The 27,469-nt window shown below is 63.5% G+C and overlaps 1 protein-coding gene across 1 annotated transcript; it reads right to left on the bottom strand.

Moving 5' to 3' along the window:
- Window positions 1-1,324: 1,324 nt before the first annotated feature.
- On the bottom strand, window positions 1,325-25,144 carry RGS11 (regulator of G protein signaling 11). The gene is made up of 17 exons (XM_075899155.2): window positions 24,985-25,144; window positions 22,758-22,854; window positions 21,723-21,773; window positions 20,662-20,768; window positions 20,262-20,313; window positions 19,793-19,851; window positions 19,257-19,333; window positions 11,644-11,725; window positions 10,380-10,448; window positions 8,201-8,230; window positions 7,852-7,913; window positions 6,762-6,875; window positions 6,197-6,312; window positions 5,816-5,903; window positions 2,783-2,921; window positions 2,426-2,508; window positions 1,325-2,269 (listed from the first exon to the last, which is right to left on the bottom strand). Exons 1-17 carry the CDS (start codon window positions 25,030-25,032, stop codon window positions 2,134-2,136), a joined length of 1,410 nt encoding a protein of 469 aa, XP_075755270.2. The 5' UTR covers window positions 25,033-25,144; the 3' UTR covers window positions 1,325-2,133.
- Between the last annotated feature and the right edge of the window lie 2,325 nt (window positions 25,145-27,469).

The raw sequence follows: 27,469 nt of genomic DNA, 5'->3' as shown, positions 1-27,469 counted from the left end.
GAGGGGGACACGCAGCGTCTGCCGGGATATTTGGGGCAGCACCTTCCAGCAGAGCCCACCGGGGCTGGCTGCCCATCGGTCCCAGCCTGCAGCGCAGGGTGCAACCCGGGAACGGGCTCGGGGGCTCCCGCTGGTGGGGGGGGGCTGGCTGCCCATGGGTCCCAGCCTGCAGCGCAGGGTGCAGCCCGGGAACGGGCTCGGGGGCTCCCGCTGGTGGGGGGGGGGCAGTTAGCACATCGTGAACGAGCTGGGGGAAGTGAGAACGGGGGGGGGGGGGGGGGGGGAAGCTGCTTGCTGCTGGGTCCGTGCTGGGAGTGTCTGGCTGAGCCCAGTTTCTCCTGCCCTGGCCCAGCTCCTGCCCCGGGTGGGCTGGGATCCCAGCCAGGGCAAAGCAGCCAGCCCTGCCAGGACACGGGCGTCTCCAGTGCATGCAGAGGCAGCCCAGGCATGGGGAGGGGGAGCCTTGGTTGGGAGCTGGGCTCTCCGCCCCTCCCCTCGACGGCCTTCAGAGCCGAGCTCCAGCCAGAGTGGGTGCCGGACACGGGCCCAGCTGTGCCCACCCGGGCGCAGACTCACAGAGGTGGATTTCAGCAGGGTGGCTGGATCCTCGCCTGGCCTGTCTGCAGTGAATGGGGTGGGCAGGGAATTGCCCAGCTTGGCTGGCACCGGTTAGGTCTTCCGTGGGAATCCCGCGTGCGGCAGAAGGGTTAACACGTGCTAACGCCAAGCACGTGGAGCGAGCTGCAGCTGCCCTGCGCAAGCCGCCACGGAGAGGATGCAGCTACCTCTGGGGTGGAACGCAGCAGCAGCTGCTCGCACGTACGCCCCCTCCACTCCATGCAGCAGCACCTCCCACCTGCAGGGCCGGGATGGGGCCAGCGGTGACCTTGGCCAGGACAAGGAGGCGCCCCCCCCGAACCTCCCCCATAGGCAGGGTGTGGCGCTGCCCGCTCAGCCACTCCAGCGCGATGGCAGAGGGCACCCCACGGGTAGTGGCCCCTGCCGACCCCTGTCCATGGCAGAGCAGGCGCTCGGGGAGACACGCTGCCACAGCTGGGCTGGGCCCCGGCAGGGCCTGGCTAGGCTGGTCAGCCCGTGGGCCCAGGGCTAGGCCGGAGGCTGCTGAAGAGGGAAGATTATCCTGCGCAGAGCAGAACAGCCCCATGCGCCCGCGCGGTGGCCCAGGCCAGCCTCACCCATCGCAGCCCCTGTGCCAGTCTCATCAAGGGGCGGGGCTTCCTTCACATCCCCCACCCTGGGGGTCTCCCCCCCAGCCGCCCCCCTCCATTGCCAGCCCCCAATAAGAGGCCATGAGAACCTGACGCAGAGGCCCAGGGCTGTCCTTTATTGGTGGTTGCTCAGTGCAGGACAGGTGGGTGGGGGCAGGGAGGGGCAGGCCCAGAGCAAAGTGCTTCGGGGTGGGGCTGGGGGGCAGGGAAGGGAGGCGCCGTGCTGACACAGAGGTCTGAGCAGTGCCTCTCTGGGGCAGGCCCCCCCCCCACCAGAGGCAGCCAGGCGCAGGGGCAGACATGTCTGCCTTGGCCCGTTGCCGCCGCTCGCCCCACTGAGCCGCCGGGGCAGGGAGCTGGGGGCGCTCTCAGAGCTAAGGCAAAAGGGGCAGGCGCTGCCCCAGGGGAGCCGTGTGGGGTGCCCGGCTCCCGGGGAATATGGCTTTATCCTTCAGTGTCACAAGGGCGGCAGATGCCCCTGGGGTGCGTGCGGGAGGGGCCTGGAGGCGGAGCCGCTCTGCACTGGTGTCTGAGCACCCATCTCCCTGTGCCCCATGGCGTGTGTGGGGCCGGAGGGGGCTGGAGGCTCGGTGCGCCCCTGCTGTGAGCTCAGGACTGAATTTGTGCCAGTCCCCGCCCCGGGGGCAGCAGCACTGGCTCCAGCAGGCCTCGGGCGTGCCAGTGGGTGAGTGCCCGCTGTGCATGGGCAGCCAGCTGCCCCCCACGGGGCCCGGCCCAGCCCAGCCCAGCTTGTTACCTAACGAGCTCCCTGTGGCTTCTGGATGTGGGGGGCCACAACGGGCCAGGTGGGGGAGAAGCAGGGGCCCCATGGGGCCCAGCAGCTGCTGCCCCGCCTGCCCCAGCCTCCCGCAGTGCAGAGCGCTCAGCCGGGGGGCGGGGGGTCCTAGCTCTCCGCGGGGGCAGCGACCGCCAGGGCTGCCTTGTTCTGGTCCTCGGCCTTCGCCTCCGGCTCCCCCGCGGGCAGCAGCAGGGCGGGGCTGGGACTGGAGTGACGCTGCTTCCGCATGAAGGGGAAAACCCTGCCGGAGAGAGCCGGGGTTAGCGCCCGGGGGCCGGCGCCAGGGCTTGGCCCGATGGGGGGACCCCATGAAGGGGCCCCCGCCACCTTTCCCCAACTCTCCTTCACCCCCTGCCCGTCCCGCAGGCCCAGGCGGGCGCCCCCGGCTCCCACTCACCGTTTCTTGGTCTCCGGCGGCACGACGGCCTCGGCCAGCAGGCTGCGGTACAGCTCCGACTTGAGGAAGCGCGGGTACGAGTCCTGGGGGCAGCGCAGAGCTCACGTGAGGGGGGGCAGGCCCCCACAGGCTGCCCCTCCCCCGCACACCTGCAGGAACCGACCTGCCCTATGGCCCCCCCCACTGAGCCGCTTGCCCTGGAGAACGCCCTCCCCCCAGGGGCAGGACACCCCCCGCTGGGCCGTCAGGCTGCCCCCGAGCTCCCAGGGCTCTGCCAGCTGATGCCAGGACTGGCTGGGGGGAAGAGGCAGGTGCCCAGAGCAGCCTGGCTGGGGGGGGCAGGGCCCAGGCCCCCACCTTCTTCATCAGCATGTAGATGTGCATCTGGGCGTCGTCCATCACGTAGCGATGCGGCGTCTGGATGCCCTCCAGGGTCCTCTCCATGGTCCTGCTGTCGATGTTCACCCAGCGGGTGGCGCCGGGGGCCAGGAACTGCCTGTGGGGCAGGGGGCGGGCCCAGACTGAGCGGGGCTGGCTCCGACGGGCGGGGGGCAGCCCGGCTCCCAGCAAGGGCCAGGGGGCCAGCCCTGCAGCTTGGAAGGCAGAGGCCATGGGCTCACATCCCAGGCAGGGCCCCGAGCGCACAGCCCCGGCCAGGCAGCTCAGGCTGCGGGGGGGGAGCCCTGTGCTGGCTCCCAGGACTCCTGCCCCCGCTAACTGCCCCACCCAACCTCCCCAGGCCTCGGACTGGCACATGCCCCTCCCCCAGACGGCGAGCAGGGCTCTGAGCCAGGGGAATGGGCCCCCCAGGCAGCAAGGTGGGGCCCAGCCTGGGAGGAGGGGGCAGGGCTGCTATGCTCCTCTGACAGCCCAGCCCAGCCCAGGATCTTGGCTGGCTCCAGCACCGGGCATGTGCGTAGGGCACGGGAGGGGGGGGTAAATGGTGGGGACAGGGGGGACACAGACATAGGGGCACGACAGGGCACTCACTACTGGATGGAGTCTATGCCGTGCGCAATGTGGGTACAGGAGGGGCACCGGGGCAGGATGCAGGGGCAGGGCGCGGGGGCAGGGCGCAGGACACTCACTGGTAGATGGAGTCCACGACGTGGGGGTGGGGGCAGAGCGGGGGCAGGGTGCAGGGCACTCACTGGTAGATGGAGTCCACGGCGTGGGGGACGCGGGTAGCGCAGGGGCGGGGCACTCACTGGTAGATGGAGTCCACGGCGTGGGGGACGTGGGTAGCGCGGGGGCGGGGCACTCACTGGTAGATGGAGTCCACGGCGTGGGGGACGCGGGTAGCTCGGGGGCGGGGCACTCACTGGTAGATGGAGTCCACGGCGTGGGGGACGTGGGTAGCGCGGGGGCGGGGCACTCACTGGTAGATGGAGTCCACGGCGTGGGGGACGCGGGTAGCTCGGGGGCGGGGCGCGGGGGCGGGGCACTCACTGGTAGATGGAGTCCAAGGCGTGGGGGATGCGGGTAGCGTGGGGGCGGGCCGCGGGGGCGGGGCACTCACTGGTAGATGGAGTCCACGGCGTGGGGGACGCGGGTAGCGTGGGGGCGGGCCGCGGGGGCGGGGCACTCACTGGTAGATGGAGTCCACGGCGTGGGGGACGCGGGTAGCACGGGGGCGGGGCACTCACTGGTAGATGGAGTCCACGGCGTGGGGGACGCGGGTAGCGTGGGGGCGGGGCACTCACTGGTAGATGGAGTCCACGGCGTGGGGGACGCGGGTAGCGTGGGGGCGGGCCGCAGGGGCGGGGCACTCACTGGTAGATGGAGTCCACGGCGTGGGGGACGTGGGTAGCGCGGGGGCGGGGCACTCACTGGTAGATGGAGTCCACGGCGTGGGGGACGCGGGTAGCTCGGGGGCGGGGCGCGGGGGCGGGGCACTCACTGGTAGATGGAGTCCAAGGCGTGGGGGATGCGGGTAGCGTGGGGGCGGGCCGCGGGGGCGGGGCACTCACTGGTAGATGGAGTCCACGGCGTGGGGGACGCGGGTAGCGTGGGGGCGGGCCGCGGGGGCGGGGCACTCACTGGTAGATGGAGTCCACGGCGTGGGGGACGCGGGTAGCACGGGGGCGGGGCACTCACTGGTAGATGGAGTCCACGGCGTGGGGGACGCGGGTAGCGTGGGGGCGGGGCACTCACTGGTAGATGGAGTCCACGGCGTGGGGGACGCGGGTAGCGTGGGGGCGGGCCGCAGGGGCGGGGCACTCACTGGTAGATGGAGTCCACGGCGTGGGGGACGTGGGTAGCGCGGGGGCGGGGCACTCACTGGTAGATGGAGTCCACGGCGTGGGGGACGCGGGTAGCGCGGGGGCGGGGCACTCACTGGTAGATGGAGTCCACGGCGTGGGGGACGCGGGTAGCGCGGGGGCGGGGCACTCACTGGTAGATGGAGTCCACGGCGTGGGGGACGTGGGTAGCGCGGGGGCGGGGCACTCACTGGTAGATGGAGTCCACGGCGTGGGGGACGCGGGTAGCGCGGGGGCGGGGCACTCACTGGTAGATGGAGTCCACGGCGTGGGGGACGCGGGTAGCGCAGGGGCGGGGCACTCACTGGTAGATGGAGTCCACGGCGTGGGGGACGCGGGTAGCGCGGGGGCGGGGCACTCACTGGTAGATGGAGTCCACGGCGTGGGGGACGCGGGTAGCTCGGGGGCGGGGCACTCACTGGTAGATGGAGTCCACGGCGTGGGGGACGTGGGTAGCGCGGGGGCGGGGCACTCACTGGTAGATGGAGTCCACGGCGTGGGGGACGCGGGTAGCGTGGGGGCGGGCCGCGGGGGCGGGGCACTCACTGGTAGATGGAGTCCACGGCGTGGGGGACGCGGGTAGCGCGGGGGCGGGGCACTCACTGGTAGATGGAGTCCACGGCGTGGGGGACGCGGGTAGCGTGGGGGCGGGGCACTCACTGGTAGATGGAGTCCACGGCGTGGGGGACGCGGGTAGCGTGGGGGCGGGCCGCGGGGGCGGGGCACTCACTGGTAGATGGAGTCCACGGCGTGGGGGACGTGGGTAGCGCGGGGGCGGGGCACTCACTGGTAGATGGAGTCCACGGCGTGGGGGACGCGGGTAGCGCGGGGGCGGGGCACTCACTGGTAGATGGAGTCCACGGCGTGGGGGACGCGGGTAGCGCGGGGGCGGGGCACTCACTGGTAGATGGAGTCCACGGCGTGGGGGACGCGGGTAGCGCGGGGGCGGGGCACTCACTGGTAGATGGAGTCCACGGCGTGGGGGACGCGGGTAGCGCGGGGGCGGGGCACTCACTGGTAGATGGAGTCCACGGCGTGGGGGACGCGGGTAGCGCGGGGGCGGGGCACTCACTGGTAGATGGAGTCCACGGCGTGGGGGACGCGGGTAGCGCGGGGGCGGGGCACTCACTGGTAGATGGAGTCCACGGCGTGGGGGACGCGGGCCTGCTCGCCGTAGCGCAGCTCCTCACACGCCTCCCAGAAGCTCAGGTTCTCGGCTGGCGGGGGAGAGGCGCGGTTGGCGCAGAGCCGGGCGCGGTGCAGAGCCGACACACACGCCAGCCAGGCCCGGGGGCTCGCAGGGCACAGGTGCCCGAGCCTCGCCGGCGAGCGAGGGATGGAGAAGACCCGAGCTCAGGGGGCCACGGGCAAAGGAGCCGTGTGAGGGAGGGTCCCTGCCGGGCTCTCAGATGCCCAGCCTGACGCTGGCTGTGCCAGTCCCTGGTATCCTGCACGGGCCCCGCTGGCGGGAGGGAGGAGCCGGCCCCAGCTGGGCACGGGGGTCACTCACCACTGAACTCCTTCTTGAGGAACTCCAGCAGCTGCCTGCGGCCCAGCGCGTCGCCCAGCAGCTCGCTGAAGCTGAAGGCCCAGCGCTCCACACGCAGCTTGGTCGGCGTCGCCACCCTGCGGGCAAGCGCGCCGAGGTCACGGGGAGCCCGCTGCTGCTGCCCACCCCGAGACAGGCCGGGGGAGCCCCCAGGGGCTCGGTGCTGAGCTGGGGGCAGCCGGGCTCAGACGTCATCCTGAACCGGGCCCACGTCTGCCCGTCAGGAGAGTCCCCACGAGGCCCGGCAGCACCGCCAGGACCTGCCCGCGCGTGGCAGCACCGGCTGGGCCACGTGGCTCACTCCCTGGCTGGCTTGTGGCACAGGGCGCGCTCCCCTCGCTGCCCCCGGCACGGCGGCTGGCCTGGCGAGGTCCCCCAGCAGGCTCCCTGTGCCAGAACCGATCAGACCCTCCCCACAGCACGTGGGGCAATGACTGAGGAGTCCAGGAACCCACCGCGCTGGCCTCCTTCCTGCCCCAGGCCGGCCCCCCCGCCAGCCTGCGCTGCCCCTGCCCCGGGCACTCACGTGGGGGCGTTCATGGCCCAGTAGGTGGTGTCGTCCGTGATCCAGGGGTTGCTGGGCAGGCAGCCGGACATGATGGGATCGTGGGGCACGTACTGCTCGTTGAACTTGATGTACCTGCCGAGGGAGGGCGAGGGGGGCAGGGCGGGGGCTCTCTCTGGCCCCCACCCAGCGGGCAGGGCCAGCGCTGGCAGAGCCATGGGGCGAGGGGGGCGGCGCCCCAGAGACGGATGGACGGAGCCTGGGCCGGTCCGGTCTCCCAGACCCCTGCCGGTTCCCAGGCAGCCCTCGGGACGGGGCAGGGCTCCAGCCAGGCCTCAGGGCGAGGGCCAGGCTGCCGGTTCTCAGCCCTGCCCAGCCCCCCGGCTCGCCACAGGGCCCGGCCCTGAGGCGACTCCAAGGGGCTCCCTGTCTCTGCAGGCGCCGTGTCACCCCGCAAGCAGCAGCGCGTCTGCGAGGGTCCCACAAGCACCAGGCCATAGGAGACTGCGCTGCAACGCTGAACTATTGGGGGCCCGGAGCTGGGCCGGGGGGGCTGCGGGTCGGGACTGAGGGGGCACTGGCAGAGCTGGGGGTGGGGGAGTCCTGGGGCTGGGCCGGGGGGGCTGCAGGTCAGGACTGAGGGGGCACTGGCAGAGCTGGGGGTGGGGGAGTCCTGGGGCTGGGCCGGGGGGGCTGCGGGTCGGGACTGAGGGGGCACTGGCAGAGCTGGGGGTGGGGGAGCCCCGGGACTGGGCCGGGGGGGCTGCGGGTCGGGACTGAGGCGCTGGCAGAGCTGGGGGGGGGGGGGGGGGAGTCCCGGGGCTGGGCCGGGGGGGCTGCGGGTCGGGACTGAGGCGCTGGCAGAGCTGGGGGGGAGGGAGGCGAGTCCTGGAACAACCCCCCACTGGTTAAGCCGCGGGGGGCTCTGGGCCCGGGATGCGAATGCCCCCGGCCCCCCTCCCGGTGCAGGGCAGCTCTCAGGCCCTGGCTGGCCCCAGCAGCTGGGGGGCGGGTGCTATTAGGCTGACGGTGCAGGCCGCAGCCCCTCCCCAGAGCCGGGCGGCCGCAGGGTATCCTGTGCCCGGGCAGGGCGGAAGTGCCGGTGACTCACCCGTCCAGGCAGATGGAGGACTTCACGCGGGTCCGGCCCATGGCCTTGCGGCAGCTCTCAATCTGCGCGGGCGCAGCGGGGACACGGGCGTGAGGGGAGACCGGCGGGGCCGACGCGGGCGCAGACCCTGCTCCTGGCTTCTGTCACCCCCCCCCGCCCCAGGCCTCGGGGAACAGCGAGAGCCTGACCCGGCGCCTGGGGCCCACGGCCCAAACCGCCTCGGCCCTCTCGGATGCATCGTCTCCCCGCCCGGCTCCGGCAGGCCTGAGTGGCCGAGTCCCCGGCTCCCTGAGCTCCAGGGGCCTGCACAGCGCCCGCGTCGCCAGCCTGGCGCCAGCCCCGCACTCACCTCCCGCTTGTAGTAATCCGTGTTCTCGGGCTGAAAGAGACCAAGAGGCGCGTGAGCCCCCAGCCGAGAGCCCGGCCGCGCTGGCCCTGCTCAGAGGGGCTCTGCCCAGCATCTCAGGGCGTGGCTGCCCGCCCCACGTCAGCCCTGGCGCACTCAGCTGGGCCCAGACGCGCGTCCTGGGCAGGCCGTGCAGGGCCCGTCGCTCTGCCCACTGGGGCAGCCACACTGCACGGGGACCCCCACTCCCCATTCCAGCTGGGCCAGGGCCAGGGCAGGGCAGAGGCCGGAGCCTGGGAAGGTCAGCAGCAGGATCCCTGCCCCCCATGCTGCTTGGCCAGGAGCCCAATGCCAAGGTGATGGGCACCTGCAAATGCCTCCAGGGCACACTGGGCACCCATCCCCCAGCCGAGGGGGCAGGTGCCAGCCTGGCACCATGCAGGCAGGCGTCCAGGGAGCCGGGCAGCCAGGGATGCAGGGCCTGTGTAGTTGTCTCCTAGCAGGGACGCACCCTGGCATGCCAGGTTGGGCAGCACCCCGCTGGGCACAAGTGCCCGGTGCCAGCTGAGAGGGCAGCACACCCGGCTATGCCAGTCCCAGCAGGGACCCAAGCGCTGCAGCTCCTGGCCCTGCCCAGCTCCGTGGGGCGGGGGAAGATCATCAATGGCCCAGAGCCCTGTTCCAGCCATAGGGCAGCACTGCCCCCCAGCCTCACTGCCCCGCCCCACGCTCACACGCCGGAGGAGCCTAGACTAGAGCCAGGAGTCCTGGCCCCCAGCCCGGCGCGGGCAGCCCTGGGTTAGACACTTACTTGGAGGACAGACGCGGCACGAGACAGAAGAGAAGAGAGAGCCCAGTGGTTAGTAAGGACACACAGCACCCCGGGGCGGCGTTAGTGACACACACAGACCAGCCGCAGCGGGCCGGGGGCTCCACGCCCCGCAGCCTGTGCCCGGGGGATGGGGCAGGCCCTGGGACCCTTAGCGCCTCTCGGCCCCGGTTGACTCTCCCGCTGGGGCTGCCCCATTGCGGGGGCAGGGCAGGGTGCCCAGAGCTGGCTGGCAGCGCCATGGGGAGGGTGACGCTAGGACAGCCCGCCCAGGAGTGCCAGCCCCCCACCCGCCCAGTGCAGCTGGCATGGCCGGGGATCTGTTCCCTGGACAGCCTGGCTCATGGGCGCCGGCAGGGCCCGAGGGCCACAGACCCTTCCCAATGGCGCACGGGGAGCATGAGGGCGGTGGGGCGGGCGTGGGGGGGCCTGGCTCTCAGCCGGCGGGGCTCTCGCCAGCAGATCGGCAGGGCCGGCCCTGAGCCGGTTGGCAAGCTGGCCGGGGATTAGCGAGGAGACGGTGCACACGGCGGGAGGCTGAGCCGAGCTCAGAGACACTGAGGGAGGGGAGGGAGGGGACAACAGCTGGGAAGGATGTTAATACGCCCGGGCACTAATCCCACGCGGGCCCGGGGGCACGGAGAGGGGCCAGGCGAGAGCTGCAGTGACCCCATTGGAGCGGGCAGTGCCAGGCTGGGCACAGACAGGGTCCCACCCCGCCCCCCGGGCCCAGCAGACCAAGGCGACGCAGGGGGCCATGCCGGGGACAGGAACTAGCGTCCCCCCCCTCCAGATCAGCCTGGCCAGGCCTGGCCTGCCCCCCCCCATTGTAACGCAGGGTTTCTCCTTCCTCTGGAGCAGCCAAACTTGGGCCCCAAGCGGCCGGGTGCAGCCGGGCTCGGGTGGGGTGGAGAACCCGGCATCCGCGAGGCCCGGACACCCTGCTCCGGGTCCAGCTGAGCCCCACACGGGGGCAATCTCCCCCTCCCTGAGCACGTGGGCCGGTTCTCAGGCACTGCTGCACCGGGTCCCGCTGGCGAGGGGGCGTCCCGGGAGCCAGGCTGCCTACTGGGCCCTGCAGGCCCGGAGCGCGAGGGGCCGGCTAGGGGCGCCCGTGGGAAGTAGCCCGGCTGGGCCGGTGTGTACCTGGCCGGCCTGGGAAGAGCGAAGCCCCCTCGGACCAGTGGCTGAATGCCCGGAGCCCTGCGCCCGCGCACAAGTGCCCTAGCAAGCGGGTGGTGGGAACAGCCCCAGGCTGGCGCCAGGGCAGGGCTGGCACAGAGCTCCCGTCCTGGCAGGGGGGGGGGAGCGCACCCCTGGTGGGGGGAGGGGAACCCCCGGCAGGACACTCACCAGCTGCACCCGGCTAACTTGGCAGTTCCTCCGCTCCGGCCCCTGCTCCATCACATTCAGGGCCCCCGGCTGGGAGGGGAGAGAACGTGATCAGGGCCCATCGCCCGCCCCCCGGCATCGCCCTTGCCCAGGCCTCCTGGCCCACGGCCGGCACTGGCCTCCAGGGCCCCCTCGGCTCCGAGACCTGGCCCAGGGAAAGCACCGGCCCCCGGGCACGGCCAGGCCCCGTCTCTCTGCCCAGCCCCCGGCAGCAGGCGGCGACTGGCCTTAGGCCAACGGGGTGGCAGAGGATTTCAGGCCGTGAGCTGGCGCTAATGCGCTGGGCGCTGCCCGCCCCATCCCTGGGCAGGGGGACAGCTGGCCTGGGGGGAGGGGGCTGGCACAGGGCGACGCGCCCTCTGTGCTGCATGGCCTGAGTGCCGAGCTGCCTGGGGGGCAGCGTTAGTGGAGCCAGGCCCTGGGGCCAGCTGTGGTGCTGCTCCCTGTGCCCAGGACCGGTGGGGGAGCAGGCCCAGTCCCAGCCCTTGAGGCCTGGCATCCCTGTGCCGCTGCCCACACTGCCCACGCCCTGCACTTCAGCCTGGTAAGGCCCGGGGCTCCTGCCCCACGGGGGAGGGGCACAATGCTCTGTGGTGCCCCGCTGGGGGCAGGAAGGGAAGGGGCTGCTGGCCGCACCAGGCCAGGCCGGCGGCCCCGTCTCATCACGCCCTGCTGGAGCCAGCCTGGCCCTGGGAGGGGGGCAGATGGGGGACCCCAGCCGGCCTGCTGGCACCAGGACAGAGGAGCCGTCAGCCCGATCGGATCAGCACCTTCCGGCTGGTGCCACGCCGGGGCCGGGCGCTGCAGGGGCTCTGCCCAGGGAAGGGGAGTGCTGGCAGGAGGGCAGCCCCCAGGCCCTGCAAGGGTCCACTCCAACAGGCTGGGGGGGCAGGGAGCCAGCGCCCCGAGATGCCCCCTCTGCAGACGTCTGCTCCCAGCCCTTCCAGCACAGGGGCCCGCCCCAGCACGCAGGGCCACAGGGGTGGGTGCCGGGTGCCAGCCCATGCCCCTGGCGGGAGGGGGGTCTGGAATGCAGCTGTCACTCACACACAGGGCCGGCCCATTACACCAGCCTATGGACCCCGCGGGTCCCGCCCCACCTGTCCCGGGGCTCCCGCCCGCCAGGCGCCCTCCCCCACCCCACGGGTCCTCCTCCGGGGGGTCACATTGGCAGGAGCCCCACCCGTAGGGCCCCCCAGCATGGCCCCTCCCGACACGGCCTTACCGGGGGCCTGTTGACCAGCCAGTAGGCCTGCTCCTGGCAGTCGATGACCAGACGATCCCCCTTGCGCCGCTGCTTGGCTGCCCTGTCAATAGCGGGGTAGCATCAGAGCCCGGCGGGGCCGAGCCGCTCTCGCCCCCCCCCCGCAGGGCTGACTCCCCCAAAGGCAGCAGCGCAGAGATGGCAGCTCCGGCCCCGGCCTCGCCCACATGGTACCTGGGCTCCCGCCCTGTGCTGGAACGTACCCCCAGCCCTGAACCGGCTCGGCAGCCCCCCGACGCCGCGCGCGAGCAGAGCCCCCCGGCCCTGAACCGGCCCGGCAGCCCCCCAACGCCGCGCGCGGGCAGAGCCCCCCGGCCCTGAACCGGCCCGGCAGCCCCCCAACGCCGCGCGCGGGCAGAGCCCCCCGGCCCTGAACCGGCCCGGCAGCCCCCCAACGCCGCGCGCGGGCAGAGCCCCCCGGCCCTGAACCGGCCCGGCAGCCCCCCAACGCCGCGCGCGGGCAGAGCCCCCCGGCCCAGAACCGGCCCGGCAGCCCCCCAACGCCGCGCGCGGGCAGAGCCCCCCGGCCCAGAACCGGCTGTCAGCCGACGGTTAGGGCAGTGTGTGTGTGTATGTTTTCGAGAAAAGGTTTAACGTCCGTGCCTTTACTGCTAGGACCGGGGTCCCATCGCAGAGGGTGGCCAGCAGGCCAACAGACGCCCCGTTATATAGGAAGAGCTTATTACATTTTAGATTTCAGCTGCTAGAATTTCATAATTTCTTCGCAGCGGGCAGCCTTGAGGAAAGACTGAAAGATGCCCCAGTGGGTTCTGTTACCTGGGAGTGACACAGATTTAAACGCCCAAGCTCTTCCTATAACTGTTCCTTTAGACCGGCTGAAGTTTTTTTAAATTGTGCTTGGTTCTGTTACAGCAACTGAAGGAGTCAGGTTAAAGCTTAAACAGTTACAGGTTTATTGAGGAAGCTTATAAATCATATGGTTGCAATGGCTATTGCTCTATTTCTTAACTATTAGCAAAATATAGATTTTAAAAATGGTTACAAAGAAGATAAAGATAGAAAAATAGAAATAATGGTACCAAGTAACAGCTTACTCTTTCTATGTGTACACTTAAGACAGAGGACCACATCCAGGTACCATTTTTACCCCCTTCTGTGCCTCTTGACTTCAGCATGTCAGGCCAGGGCCGGTCCCTCAATTCCTAGGAAAGACGAAAATACGAGGTGGGCGTCCCCATAGAACCTCGGGAGGTTAAACACCTAACCTGACCAGCAGGTAGAGGGTAGAATGACACTCAAAGTGAGTGTGTGCTGGGCCCAACTTTTATAATCATGGGGTTACGTATTTTTTTCTTTTTTATTTGTTATGCCAATTGATGCTGGTTTGTTTGCTGTGAGACCAGTTCTTACAAGGGAGTTGTGAACTTAATTTACACTTGTAAGAGAGATTTGAGATGATTAAATTTTGAAGTACAGGACATTGTTTTTTCAGTGGGAAATTCCTTTTTCTGGGACTGTGTGTTTGAATCAACATAGGTGCCAGCCGCAGCCTTGAGGCCAGCTTATTGACTTAGCTACTTTTTATCCACATATCTGTGTTTCAGCTTCTCAGGATCAGATGAGCCAGCATAGACTATGCTGATATTATTGCTCCTTCTCTGTCCTGTATGCTTTAGGAAGGCAAATAAGATGGATGATATGGAGGCGGGCTGTCTGGCCACATTCCACCCCCTGATACGACACACCACGTCCCAGGAATGCAAGATGGTGGCTTGCCAGTGCCCCTTGCCCACCTTGGAGGAATTTAAAAGTACCCAATGGCCTGATTAGAGGGTTTAGGATCTAGGAATTGACTAGGGATTTTTCCTGGTTATGTGTATTAAATGTGCACACAAGAGATAGCTACATTATCTAGGCATTGCACAATACATAGGGTTATGCAGAAAAGGAGTACAACAATCAAAACAATTAAAACAGTGGTTATAATAGAGTGTAGGAAAGGAGTTAAGGAAAGTTCTAGCTGTTGGGCTAACCAATTTAGCCATGAGTTATTTACATTTTTAGTTACAGCATGTCTTATCCCATTCCGTTCATTGCCACTTCCCTTGCCTCCCCCCAAAGTTATTTTGAGGACTGCGGTAGTTGCTGTCATCGAACCATACCGGTCCCCATTTGAAGATGTTACTCTTGTTTTACCAGTTATTTGGGCTGAGAGGGACAAACTCGATTCCCAGTCCAGTGGAGGAGTCAAGTAAGGTGTTCTGGTACAGCAGTAGCAGTTGGGATGAGGAAGAAGACCATGGCGAATTGGAGTGCCATGTCTCATTTTAATAGTTTGTACCTAACAACAGTGGTTGCAAGCGCTACAACAGCAACCGGTATATATATATACAAAAGTTTATGGTGGTTTCCCGGATCCACACCAGCATTGGGAGGGATCCATCCCACTGGAGCACTGTTCAGGGTCATTGCCTCAGTTTCCTGTGATAAAACATAAGGTTCGCCGGTCTTGGATACAATCCAAGCCTCAGTAATGGTTATTGGTGTTAGCCCAGCGTCTGCAGTTGTCCAGACTCCTTTTCCCTTATAGGAGTGCAGTACATGGGTTTGTGTTCCCAAACTGGGGTGTTGGGACAGGGCTATTAAGCGGTTTAGTCCCATGACTGTAAACAACCCTGTTGCCACTGGGGTTGAGTAAGTAAAACCAATTCCTGAAACAATTTCCACTCCAGTTAAAACATACTTCCACCCTTGCTTACTGGTGGGTAGTGTACCAATATAATCTACTTGCCAGGTTGCCCATAGTGCTTTTCCATCTTTTAGTTTGGCAAACCATTGTCCTTTTGTTGTATGTTTTTTGAGTTCAGCACATAGGGTGCAAGCTTGTGCCAGATTTTTGGCTTGTTTGTGGGTGATAGGCCACCCCCTGGCATGTGCCTGCCGCACCAGCTCATTTGTGTGTCCCAAGGTTTCATGTAGCCAAATGTACAGGCAATCCACCTGGGCAGCAAAAATTTGTACTGCTGCATCTGCTAGGTTATTTAGCTGTGCAGCTAGAGCATTATTTTTTTTGGACACATGACTTATGCTTAAGGCATGTGAGGTTGCATGCTGGTATATTCATTTCCAATATTCTAATCTCCAAACAGGCTTTCCTATTTCCTAGTTATTATTCTTCCAATTAGTTATCCACTGGGTGGCTCCAGCCCATACAGCGTAGGAGTTAGTGTAGATGGTACTGGCCCCTGCCTCACAAGCTAATTGATTGCTGCCAGCTCTGCAAACTGAGCTGTTCCTTCTATGTTTGTGGTCAGGGGTGCAGCAGATATGTCTGCTGAGACAGCAACAGCCTTCCCTGTCCACTTTCCTTTGAAATAGCCAGGCAGCCTGTATTCACATATAATGTTGAATTTAAAAGCAAGCCAAAAGTGTTATCAACTCAGCCTTGAAAGAGACAGTTAAGTTTTAAAGCTTGAGTTTTTAAACTAATAATTTGGTTTCTAGAAAGTTAAATGTCCTTTGAGTGCCCAACACAAGCACTAACCAATTTGTGCCTTGTCTGTTTGCAATTTTAAGCAAGCGGACATTATCCAAAACAAAATAAAACTAGTCAATTTGAAATCCACAAAATAGAGTTACAATATAGAGCTTATTTTTTATGCAGTTAACCAATTAAGTTTTAATAGAATTCTTGATTTTTCTTTGCAGATTTAACAAAGGGGTTTATAGACAAAATGTTTACATTTGATTGTTTCTTTGCATAGATGGTTTGCATAGTGCTTAAGGAAGAGGCTGCAAAGAAACAAGGTGTCATTTCTAAAACAAGATTTCCCTTCACATATTACAACCATCACTTAATTTCTTCCACACTCCCACAGAGTCCACCTTTTATCTTCACATTCCCTTAAATCACTTGCTTTGTTCTTTCAAAGAAAATGTTTTTTATTTCTAGTAACTTTTCAATGTCTGCTCTACTTTCCTTATTCCTTTAACTATGTCCATATAGGGCTTCAAACTTTTTGCCTTCCCCTTTTTACATGCTAAATGACTTTTTCCAATGAGACAGGTTTGTCTACTATTAATTTGGTAAGGAGGGTGAGCTTGTTTACTAAGCCTTATACCTCCTGGTCCTTTTCTTAAACATATTCCTGAGGGAAGGAAAACAAAAAATAAATCTGAGAGTTGCTTTAACTCTCAGCACCCATCCTTAAGGGAATCTAGCTCTGTTTGGGTACTAAGGGACATGCATTTCTACCTCTCTACCTCTGCAGCAGAGGGTATCCGCCAATTTTGAAGAACACCTCTTTACAGGTTTTCCACAGAAGACAAAAGCTGCAGCTGTTTCCCTCTCCTTTGAAGTTGAGGGTTTACATATACACAAGTAAGTTAGTTAATTTGTTTTTTAGGTCTGAAATTGTATGGACAGCAATTAACACTTGATCAGACCAAGGGCTATGCCCGAATCTTGTTTAAAAAGGGATAACATCTTTTACAAATGCCAATTTTTCAGTTTTTTCTCTGCCTTCTTAAAAGACTGCTTACATTTAAACTTTTCCTAGTATACCCAACCTTCTATTGGGACTAAAATAGCAATACCAATACCTCCTTTTTCTTTCCTTTTTAGGAGGGCTACAATTTGAACTTTCTGTTCTCTATTACCTGCAAAGCTTCTTTGTGCTGCCAGCTAGGGCATTTGCACCACAAAGGGAATTACAACCTGGTGTGGCTCCTGGAGCTTTCACAGCATTTTAGTCTGTTTGCAGTTTTTACTCATTCTATAGTTTACAGGGAAATGTGCAATCTTTGTTTACAACACTACTTAGCCACATTAAACTTTGCATAGAGTGTAACTCTTTCTTTATGCTTACAGTTTTCCTGTACCTTCATTAAACAACTTGGACTAAAATGGTCTTACTGAAAGTAAACCAAACCAATCTGTTTTAAACCTACAAACAAACAAGATTACTGGACCTTAAAACTTCATTTATTACTTACACTATATATATATATATCTACACACAGATACACATACATTTTCTCTGAACCTTTCTTACACTATTTCTACATAGCTGTACAACAATTACATTCCCTTTTATTCAATGGGGTAGTTCAGTTCCAATAGAACCCCTCCTTTTAGAGTTCTTTTAGCAGTCTCTCTAATTAAATGTACAGATTTGAGTCAAATTTGCCTGGATTATTTACAGACATTCCTTTGGAAAAAGGGCCCATTTTTCCTTCAGAATGACTGTAAAGAAACCACAATTTCCTATCTACACCATTTTAGCATTTGCACAACTGCATTTGCTCTCCATTCTCTGCAGAGTTTAAATTCTCTGATTCTCTTTTCTTAAAACACTTTCTTATCTCTAAAATAAAAACTGGCCTTGTTTCAGATATTACTCTTGTAAGTATGTTTAAGGACTTAGATTTCCAGTACTTACTGCCTTTTTCTTAGTTTTTACCACAAGGCTTTCAATTTTATCTGTTACCTGCCTGCTTGTTTGGGCCTGATCCTGTTTTTCTTTTTTTTGCCTGCTTGTTTGGGCCTGATCCTGTTTTCCTTGCTAAATGGAAAGTGGCTCCTTTCCACAGACTCAGGCTTTGTCCCATTCTTTAGCTTGCAGACAGTTTTATACTTACAGAACTGTACCCACAACTCCTCAGGATTTCCCCAATCCTCTTCTAACATTTTTTTATCCAATTTTGGGTTGCCCCAACCTTCCTGGGCAAACCCTTTCTCTATACCACTAAAATTCATGTCTATCATGACAGGCTTCATGTTGCTGTATGTGAACCAATAGCACAATCCTGCCGACTACGCCAATTCTGTCAGCCGACGGTTAGGGCAGTGTGTGTGTGTATGTTTTCGAGAAAAGGTTTAACGTCCGTGCCTTTACTGCTAGGACCGGGGTCCCATCGCAGAGGGTGGCCAGCAGGCCAACAGACGCCCCGTTATATAGGAAGAGCTTATTACATCTTAGATTTCAGCTGCTAGAATTTCATAATTTCTTCGCAGCGGGCAGCCTTGAGGAAAGACTGAAAGATGCCCCAGTGGGTCCTGTTACCTGGGAGTGACACAGATTCAAACGCCCAAGCTCTTCCTATAACTGTTCCTTTAGACCGGCTGAAGTTTTTTTAAATTGTGCTTGGTTCTGTTACAGCAACTGAAGGAGTCAGGTTAAAGCTTAAACAGTTACAGGTTTATTGAGGAAGCTTATAAATCATATGGTTGCAATGGCTATTGCTCTATTTCTTAACTATTAGCAAAATATAGATTTTAAAAATGGTTACAAAGAAGATAAAGATAGAAAAATAGAAATAATGGTACCAAGTAACAGCTTACTCTTTCTATGTGTACACTTAAGACAGAGGACCACATCCAGGTACCATTTTTACCCCCTTCTGTGCCTCTTGACTTCAGCATGTCAGGCCAGGGCCGGTCCCTCAATTCCTAGGAAAGACGAAAATACGAGGTGGGCGTCCCCATAGAACCTCGGGAGGTTAAACACCTAACCTGACCAGCAGGTAGAGGGTAGAATGACACTCAAAGTGAGTGTGTGCTGGGCCCAACTTTTATAATCATGGGGTTACGTATTTTTTTCTTTTTTATTTGTTATGCCAATTGATGCTGGTTTGTTTGCTGTGAGACCAGTTCTTACAAGGGAGTTGTGAACTTAATTTACACTTGTAAGAGAGATTTGAGATGATTAAATTTTGAAGTACAGGACATTGTTTTTTCAGTGGGAAATTCCTTTTTCTGGGACTGTGTGTTTGAATCAACATAGGTGCCAGCCGCAGCCTTGAGGCCAGCTTATTGACTTAGCTACTCTTTATCCACATATCTGTGTTTCAGCTTCTCAGGATCAGATGAGCCAGCATAGACTATGCTGATATTATTGCTCCTTCTCTGTCCTGTATGCTTTAGGAAGGCAAATAAGATGGATGATATGGAGGCGGGCTGTCTGGCCACACCGGCCCGGCAGCCCCCCAACGCCGCCCGCGGGCAGAGCCCCCCGGCCCAGAACCGGCCCGGCAGCCCCCCAACGCCGCGCGCGGGCAGAGCCCCCCGGCCCTGAACCGGCCCGGCAGCCCCCCAACGCCGCCCGCGGGCAGAGCCCCCCAGCCCTGAACTGGCCCGGCAGCCCCCCAAGGCCGTGCGCGGACAGAGCCCCCCCCGGCAGTCCCCCAATGCAGGCAGAGCCCCCCGGCTGCCCCCCAACGCCGCGCACAGGCAGAGCCCCTCAGCCCAGAACCGGCCCGGCAGCAGCGCACCAGGAGGCGGCGGGAGGGGGGCTGCCAGGCGTGAGCAGCCGGGACCCAGGCCCCGCCAGTCCATGCAGCTGTCCCTGCGGTGGCCACTCCCGCACTGTGCTGGGCTCATTCTCGGCATTCAGCCACCGCTTGGTCTCCAGGCCCACGGGGCCGGTGCCCGGGGAGCTGGGGCGAGGGCAGCTGGGAAGGGTGGGGGTGCCTGGCCTGTGGGTGCAGGCAGGCTCTGGCACACGGCCCATCAGGCCAGGGGGCAGGGACGCCGAGGGGCTGTCGGCAGAGGGCGGATCCGTGGCCGTGGGCCCACACGGACAGGCCCTGGGCTCCCGCTGGAGGGGACTCACCGGAGCTGCTCCCGCGCCTGCATCACCACGAAGTCCCAGGTGTGGTTGATCCGCTTGTGCAGCAGGTTGTAGTTCTCCTGCAGCGAGCGGGACAGGCAGTCGGCCCGGCCGGCCCTTCCCCCAGACCCAGGCCAGGCTGTGGGGCCCTCTCCAAGTCCAAAGGACTTTCTGGTGCTGCCTCTGCCCGCAGCCTCCTTCACCGGCTCCCTGGGCCTGTCCACAGCCCCTGCTAGCCCAGCTCCCCCAGATCTCGACCCGCAGCCCCACCCTGGTCTCCCTTCCCCCCCAGCTCTGCCTATGCCCCTTCCCCCCACGCCTGGATTCACACACAGCCTGCACAGCAGAGACTCGGGAGTGGCTCAGGGGACGTGGTTCTTTGTTGAGGACACGTGACTGTAGGGGCTCAGCCAAGATCCCCCAAACTCATTGCACTGGTGACCTAAGGAGGGCTGGGATTTCCAGCCAGCTCGCCTGGGCAAACGCTCCCCGTCCTGCCCGGCCCTGCCCTGCCCGGCTGCCAGGGACGGCGCTCTCACCTTCTCGTGGTCTATCAGGTCGCCTTGCTTGCGGATGTTCTTCTTTGCCAAGTAGATGGCTGCAGAGAGGAGGGGCCGTGTCAGCAGGGGGAGGGGGGAATCCATGGCCCTGGAGCTGGAGGGCCTAGCAGGGCGGCCCGTCCCCCTTTGCCCCAGAGGGGCACCAGAGGGCAGGACCCCAGGCTGGGGCGCTGAGGGATGGGAGCCAAACACCGCACGACCCCAGTGGGGTCCCGGCTCGGGGACCCGCAGGACCCAGGGATCCCGGGACCCGACGGGGCCGCCCCCACTCAGCGGGCAGCCTGCACCCCAGCGGCGCGTCTCCTGCTGGCAGGGCTGAGCGGGAGCCCAGCTCAGGAGGGGATGGGGGGGGGGCAAGGTGCTGCCAGGACCAGGCCATTGGGCCACTGAGATGGGTCCGAGTGGGGCTGCAGGGCCAGGCAGCCGTGTGGGGCGGGGAGACACCCACCGTAATCCAGCTCTGTGGCCGGCCACTTGGAGCTTGTCCAGAAATAAGGCGTCTGTGGAGAGAGACGGAGACGCTGACGCTGGGGGGCTGGGGAAGCGGAGGCCCTGCGGCAGGGCAGGCGATGCCCCCGGGGCGAGGGCAGCAGGGGGCACGTCCCACACAAGGGGGCAGGGAGCCGGCAGTCGGGGGGCTCGGCTCTGCGCGTGGGGGAGAGGCCGCCAGGCCGGCGGGCGCTGGGCTGAGCTGGGGATGGGTTCGGCCAGAGCGTCTCCGGCTGCCCTGGGCCAGGCCCCTCCAGGCGGGTCACGCGGGGCCACCGCGCCCTGCCGGGGCTCAGTGCATGGGGGGGGACCTGCAGGGGGAGCGGGCTCAGAGCCCCCGCGCCCAGCGCCAGGCCTACCTGGAACCTGTAGGGGGCGTCGTCGGCCCGGAGCACCAGGCTGCAGGGGTCCTTCAGGGGGTAGATGTAGCCGTGTTTCACAAGCAGGTTGCCGAGGTGCAAGGCCTCTGCAGGAGAGAGCGGAACGGGGGTGGGGAGAGGAGGGCCGGCTGCCTTGTGCACCGCACGCCTGCGCCAGAGCCTCTCCTGTCGCCACACGGTGCCTCAGTTTCCCTGAAATCTCCCTTCGGGGGGTAGCGGCCCCCAGGAGCGCTGCCGGCTCACACCCGACCCCGTCCCAGGCCCCTCAAGCTGCACCCCCCGCCTGGCTGGGGAGCCCACGGCTCAGCCGCATCTAGGCTCTGTATCTACCTAACCCCGGCCCAGGGGAGCAGCCGGGACGTACCGGCACCAGGGCTGCTGCTATCCCGAGGGGCCCAGCTTGGTTCGAAGCCGGCCTGTGGGGCGGGGGCCAGGGGCCTTCCCAGACCCTCCCTTCACTGGGCGCTCTCCCTGGGACGGAGGACGGGGATTCGCAGCCCTGGCTGCCTCCTCCGAGCGGGGAAGGGGAGGGAGCCGCCAGCCAGGGCGAGGCTGAGGGGAGACGCTGCCTATGGTGGCCGCAGCTCCAAAACGTGGAGCGTCACGGGGCATTTCTTCAGCCCTGCAGGCTGGCTGGGCCCGGCTACCCCCGGGCTCCAGGCTGGGCCATGGTTCGCCTTCAGGCCGGGCGCCTGGCACCTCACTGGCAGCAGCTGCCCACAGAGATGCCGACCTCACGGGCACTCGTGCCCGCTGCACCCCGAGCGACACGCCAGGCTCCCTGGGGGAAGAGGGGAGCAGCTGGGGCAAGCGCCCTGAGGCAGCAGCCAGGCCTACGGGGCCTGGTGTGGCTGGGGCGGAGCTCAGGCCTATGGGTCTCGCGGGTCTCCTCTGCTGCCCGCCCCAGCGGGGAAACGGTGGGCGAGGGCCGGCACTAGGGGGGCGGCGCTGGGGGGCAGTGGCACTGGGGGGGGCGGGCAGTGCCTGGCCGGGGGCCACGCGGCCTGCCCAGAGCCCAGCCAGCGCCCGGGGACACTCACCCTCCTCGGAGATGGCGTACTTCTGGATGAGCCACTCCACGATGTCGTTCCCTGCGGGACAGCAGGGCCCGGCGTTAGGGTGCAAGCTGCCGGCGGAGCAGGACCAGCAGGGCAGGGGGTGCCCAGCCCGGGGGAGGGGGGGCAAGCCGGGAGCACAGGGGGCAGCGTGTCAGAAGTGAGGGGGGCTGGCACAAAGGAGACACGGGTGTGGGGCAGGGGCGAGGAGGATGCGAGGGGGCAGGTGGCAGGCGAGTGAGACGGGGGTGATGTGGGGTGAGGGCACAGCCAGGGGGCAGTCCCAGGGGTGGCACAGGTGAGAAGCAGGAGCTGGGGGGCTGACACGGGGTGGGGTCAGGGGAGAGCGCAGGGAGGAGAGGGGCCGAGTCAGGGTCAGCCCTGCCCCTCTGCACTGAGCCTGCCAAGCCAGCAGCAGTGAGCGCGCCAGGGCCCAGTCCGGCCGCAAAGCCGGCTCCCCACTCAGCCCCACATGCCGGGCACACCCCGCACGCTCAGAGCGATCACCAGACCCCCAGGCACCACAGCACATACTCACAACGGTCACCACACACAGAATACACACACCGAGCAGCCACGCATCTTACACACCCGCAGGAAGCCCCCGGATGGAGCTAGCTTGTGCGCGCGCACACACACACACACACACACACACACACACACACACACACACACACCCCTCTCCCCCCATCCCTTCCCTCCCCAATCACCCAAGTCCCATGCAGTGTGAACCCACAGCAACCTCCCCAGCCCACACACACTCAGAGCCCTTGGAGAGAGCTGTGGTGCAAGGCACGCTCGTTACACTAGCACGCCGCACGCTTACAGAGCTGCTCCATGCTATCCCAGGGCACGGGGCACACGCACCCAGCATCACATCCAGTGAGTCACGGCGGGGTCTCCCCACGGACTCACTAGTGCCGGGGCGAGTGAATGGAGGGGACGGCACGGTTGGTGCGAGCAGGTGACCGTCAGCCCCGGGGCACGAGGGCAGCACGGGGGAAGGCGGGCGGCGCTCACCCGTCATGGCATGCGGGATCACCGTGATCAGCAGGCGCTGGTTTCTCATCTTGATGCCCATGTCCGGATCCTGCATGCTCACAACCACACGCTCCATCTGGGGGGGAGAGCAGCAGAGACACTGGCTCGGGGACAGCAGCCTGCTCCCCCCCCCCCCCGCGAGGATGGGCACTGCTCCCTCTCCCCCGCGGCAGGGCATCTGCGGGGAACAGGGCAGCCCCGTGTGGCAGAGGCCAGAGGAGCATGGGGCCCGGCAGGCAGCACACTGGCAGGCACAATGCTGTGCTGAGCAGTACCGGGGTCACGTCGGAGGGAATAACCCCAGCAGCTCGGTGACCTGTGAACTGGGTGCAGCACAGCCGCTCAGAGAAGTGCCCGGGCAGTGCCACGAAGAGAAAACCAAGCCAGGTGCCTGGAATGGTGCAGGAAGCCCTGGAACCTCTGCCCGTAGATCAGCGACACGGCTCCGCCCCATGGCTCACACCAGGGCTGGCAGGGGTGCAGAGGAGAGACCGAAATGACTGAGAGAGGCTGGGCGGGAGGGGACAGGACAACAGAGCACCAGCTACCGATCGCTCTGGGGAGGAGAGGGAGGGAGAACAGATGCGCCCAGTCTCATAAGACAAAGGACATTCAGTGCCGCTGACAGGGAACAAACCCAGCAGTGATCAAAGGAAATGGCACGGATAACCGGCGGAACTCACTGCCACAGGAAGCTACTGAGGCCAAGGGCTCTGTAGGATTCCAACAGGGACTGAATCTCTCTCTCGGGGTAACCCCGATTAAAAGAGCTGAGAGCTCGGGCAGAGCTCCACCCCTTCCTGCCACTGGGCAGGAGCCACTTGCTGCTGGGGTCAGCAGGAGACTTTTCTGGGGCGAGCTAGCCCAGAATTCCCTGCCGGGGGTTCTGGCATCACTCGGCAGGGCCTGGCACTGCCCAGGAGACCACGGGGAGGGATCCTGCTCGCTGCAGCCTCTGCTCCTGCCACAAATCAGGCACAAGGCTCCCCCGAGGGGGAAATGGCCCAAGGGAATACAGGCCGGCCGGCCTCAGGGGCACGTAGCAGGTGGCACTGGGGGAACGCGGCTTTCCAGGAGCCCCAGGGCTGACGATGCAGAACAGATCACCCAGGCTGGCTTGGGACCGTCTCTCCCAAGTCTTGGCTGTGGAGAAAGGCTGCCTGACCCGCCCCGGGAATCCCCAGCCTCCGGCCCTCGCCCTGCCAGTGCAGGCAGCGCCCCACGGCCGCGCCCCACGCCGGGGCTGTGTTCCAGCAGCAAGCCGGCTCCCACTGGATTCCCGGCTGGGGGCATGTCGGGGGTGGCACCTGGCAAGAGTCCCTGCTCCCCTAACTCCTGCCCGGCTCGGAGGGGACAACACACACAGGCACCCCGGGCTACAGGGCGCCCAGGGACAGGCAGCCCCACCCCGGCCCACGGGGACAGGGAGCAGGTGGGAGTCTGGGCTGGATCTGGGCTGACCAAGGCCTCCTCAAGGCAGTGCCGGGCCCCCGCCCCATCCTGGGAAGCCCCCCGTAGCCCCTGCCATGGCCCCATCCCCCGGGGGCGGCCAGGCTCAGAGCCAGGATGAACGGGCCGGTGCCGGCTCTGGGAGCTGCTGTCTCCGGCTCTCTGCAGACTCGGGCGGGACGGACTGACCTGCCCCACGAGGGCTGGAGCTCTCTGATGGGCTCCCAGGGCTCCGGGAGCAGGGCCCCAGCCCGGGCCTTCCCCCAGCCTCGCGTTCCGCCGGCCTGGGGACCGGGCGCTGGGCTCCCAGATCCTCAGCGCCCACTGGAGACCCAGCCCCGGGCAGGGACAGAGGCAGGGCGCCAGGCGTGGCCCCGGCACCCTGGGGGGCTGTGGCACAGCCGGGGCAGAGGCATCCCAGGGGGCTGGGGCAGAGCTGGGGGGCTGGGGCAGAGCTGGGGGCACAACCCGGGGGGGGGGAACAGCCCGGGGGCAAAACAACAGCAGGACACCAGGTGTCGCTGCCCCCGGGGACCCGGGGCCAGCGCGGGGTGGAGCGGGCGGGGGGGGGGGGGGGCGCTGCGCCTGGCCCCCGGCGGGGATGAACCATCAGGCGCAGGACAGCGACGGGGGCCGGGCGCGGCCGGGAGGAGCCCGCGGGCGCTGTCCCTGGCACCCACCCCCCGCCCGGGACCCGCCCCGCCTGCAGACCCGGGCTCGGCCCCAGCCGGAGGGTCCCGCCCCGCGCCCCGCTCACCTTGGCCAGGCCGGGCATCTGCAGGCGGCGCAGGGCGGCGATGGTCATGGCCGGGCGGCTCCGGGCGGCTCCGCCGGCCTCTCTGCTGCCCCCGCCGGCCGCCGGAGCGCCCCGCCCCGCCCCCGAGCCCCGGCCCCTTCCTAGAGCCCCCCCTCCCCCCCCGGAGTCCGCCCGCCCCCCCCCCCGCTCCACCGCCCTGGCCCGCAGAACATCCATCCCGCACGTGGCTGGAAAACATCTGGGGGGGGGGGCAGCGCTGCCCTGCCCGGACCCCAGCTCGGCCCGCGCCCTCCTCCTGCGGCCTCAGCCCCGCTGCTGAACCCCCCCCCCCCCAGCACTGGACTGTCCCCGCCCCCCACTCCCAGCCCGTTTCTGCGCTCTGACTAGTCCAGTCTGGCCCGGGTTGGTCCCCTCAGGGAGGGGAACCAGGTGGTACGTCCCAACCCTGCGGGGGGGGGGGGATGCGGGCAGAGAAGCAGCTGGGGCAGCCGATGTCTTTGCACCGGGCGCGGCCACCCCACCGCTCCCTCCCCAGCGGGTGCCAACTCTGGACAAAGGGCCAGGGCAGGTACCCAGCCAACCCCCTCCCTGTGTGGGCACCGGACCGGCCAGGCCCTGCCAGGAGGGGTTTTGATCCAAGGGCCCATCTCCACTGGGCTCCCCGAGCCTGGCATCTGCCCCAGGGACACAGAGCCGGGAGGCCTGCTGCCCTGCTTGCTGCAGGCAACTCCACACACCTGCCCCCTGGCGCTGGCAGCCTCCCCCCCCCGGGCTCTGCCCCACACCCTGGCTCTGGCAGAGTCCTCAGGCTGCAGCAGCTTCTGTCAGTGAGGGGGCCCTGACCCCCACCTTGCCTGGGACGGGCCCTGGCGGCTGGGCTCCACGTGCAGCTCCAGCAGCTGGCATCTCCTTGGCTGGCAAGCGAGGCTCACGCCCCTGGGGTGTTCAGACAACCCGGAGAAACAGCTTTTCCCTGCAGTAACTGCCGGGCAGAACAGCACGGAGCCCTTCCCAACCTTCCCCTTGCTGCAGGCATGATGCTGGACTCTGGGCTCCGCGGCGCACTGGGCCTGCGCCAGTTAGCGGAGATGGCAGCCGCCTGGCACACCAACCCCCCGGGGGGACATTACAGCCTGGATTTGGCAGAAGGAGCTGGTATGGCCTCCCCCACGTGGGCATCCCCAAGCCTGGCTTGCCCCAGACTCCACCTGGCCCTTCTGCCCGCCTGCCACATGCCCTGTCTCCTTTACCCCCCCCCTTCTCCTCTGGCATTTCTAGGGCAACAGCCCCGCTCACAGCCCAGTGCCAAAACCTGTGTTGGTCACAGCTGCTCACCCCTCCCAACCACACAAGCTGGGGGCAAGGGTGTCACGTTACTTGATTTTAAGGGGAGCAGCCAGACCACTGTAGCACTCATGGGGGGGTGTTTGCCCCAAAAGGGGGCCATGTGAGGTGTCAAACAAAAGCTTTCCTTCTATTGATTCTATATGTGCTATTAGTGTAATTGCATAATATCTGTATGTGGAGTTATACACATGGACTCTGTATGGATGCTGGAAACATTGTCTCAATGACTTAATTACCTGTACCCTGCTTCAAAAGCCTTTTAAGACTGCACTTGAAAGAGAATCCTCTGAACTGTTATTCATGCTAAAATTTGACACTTTACACCTGAGTCTGAACAAATGATCTAGTTATCTTACCCATTACAAAGATAGCTTCCCCAATTATTACCTCTAATATCATTAGCTCACAGACATTTACCTTCCCCCCCCCCCATCCCCCTTCTGTTCTGAAATTTGATTTGTCCTTTTCATGTGTGTTCATTTTTTTAATTGTATCCTTTGGTATATATGGTTGTGACAATGTTCTTCCACTATTTGATCTGAGGAAGTGGGTCTGGCCCACGAAAGCTCATCACCTAATAAACCATCTTGTTAGTCTTTAAAAGTCCTGTATTTTGTTTTGGAAACTTCTGTGTGTGTGGTTGAGCAATAGGCGAGGAACGCTCAGCCCTTAAATATGCTAATGAGCGAGGCTCCAGGGACAATAGATCTCTAAATACCAAAGACACACCTGGCCAGGGACCATGGGACCTTCTCTGGCCAAGAACAGAGCTGGATGGAGATAAAATGCCATGTGGCAGACTCCATTTTTTGGTCTTCAGATTTGCTCTTAATCCCAGATGCATCCTCGCAGGGAACTACGAGCTGGGAAGAACTGTGGACCCATCCTGATGTAGGATGTACACCAAAGACGTTTAAGCCAGCAGTTATAACTTCTCTGCTAGAGGACGCATCGAGAACTGGGAGATTCGCTGCATGTCATGTATGATACTTTAACAGCCCTACTCTCAGGCTTTGCTTTCTTGTAGTAATAAACCTTTAGATTTTAGATTCTAAAGGACTGTCTCAGCGTGATTTGTGGGTAAGATCCAGAGTGTAAATTGACCTGAAGACTGCGGCTGGTTTCTTGGGACTGGGAA

Source organism: Pelodiscus sinensis, chromosome 15 (genome assembly GCF_052426305.1).
Source record: "Pelodiscus sinensis isolate ZL-2025 chromosome 15, ASM5242630v1, whole genome shotgun sequence".
Classification (NCBI taxonomy): Eukaryota; Metazoa; Chordata; order Testudines; family Trionychidae; genus Pelodiscus; species Pelodiscus sinensis.
This window is presented reverse-complemented; position numbering and strand designations above follow the sequence as displayed.

What these genes read in the sequence shown, in the direction of transcription:
- RGS11 (XM_075899155.2), bottom strand. Translation starts at nt 25,032, where the DNA reads ATGACCATCGCCGCCCTGCGCCGCCTGCAGATGCCCGGCCTGGCCAAG. An exon ending in AAGTTAGCCGGGTGCAGCTG is followed by an intron (nt 8,231 to 10,379) that starts GTGAGTGTCCTG and finishes GGTCTCTTTCAG; the next exon opens with CCCGAGAACACGGATTACTA. An exon ending in CGGATTACTACAAGCGGGAG is followed by an intron (nt 7,914 to 8,200) that starts GTGAGTGCGGGG and finishes GCGCCCGCGCAG; the next exon opens with ATTGAGAGCTGCCGCAAGGC.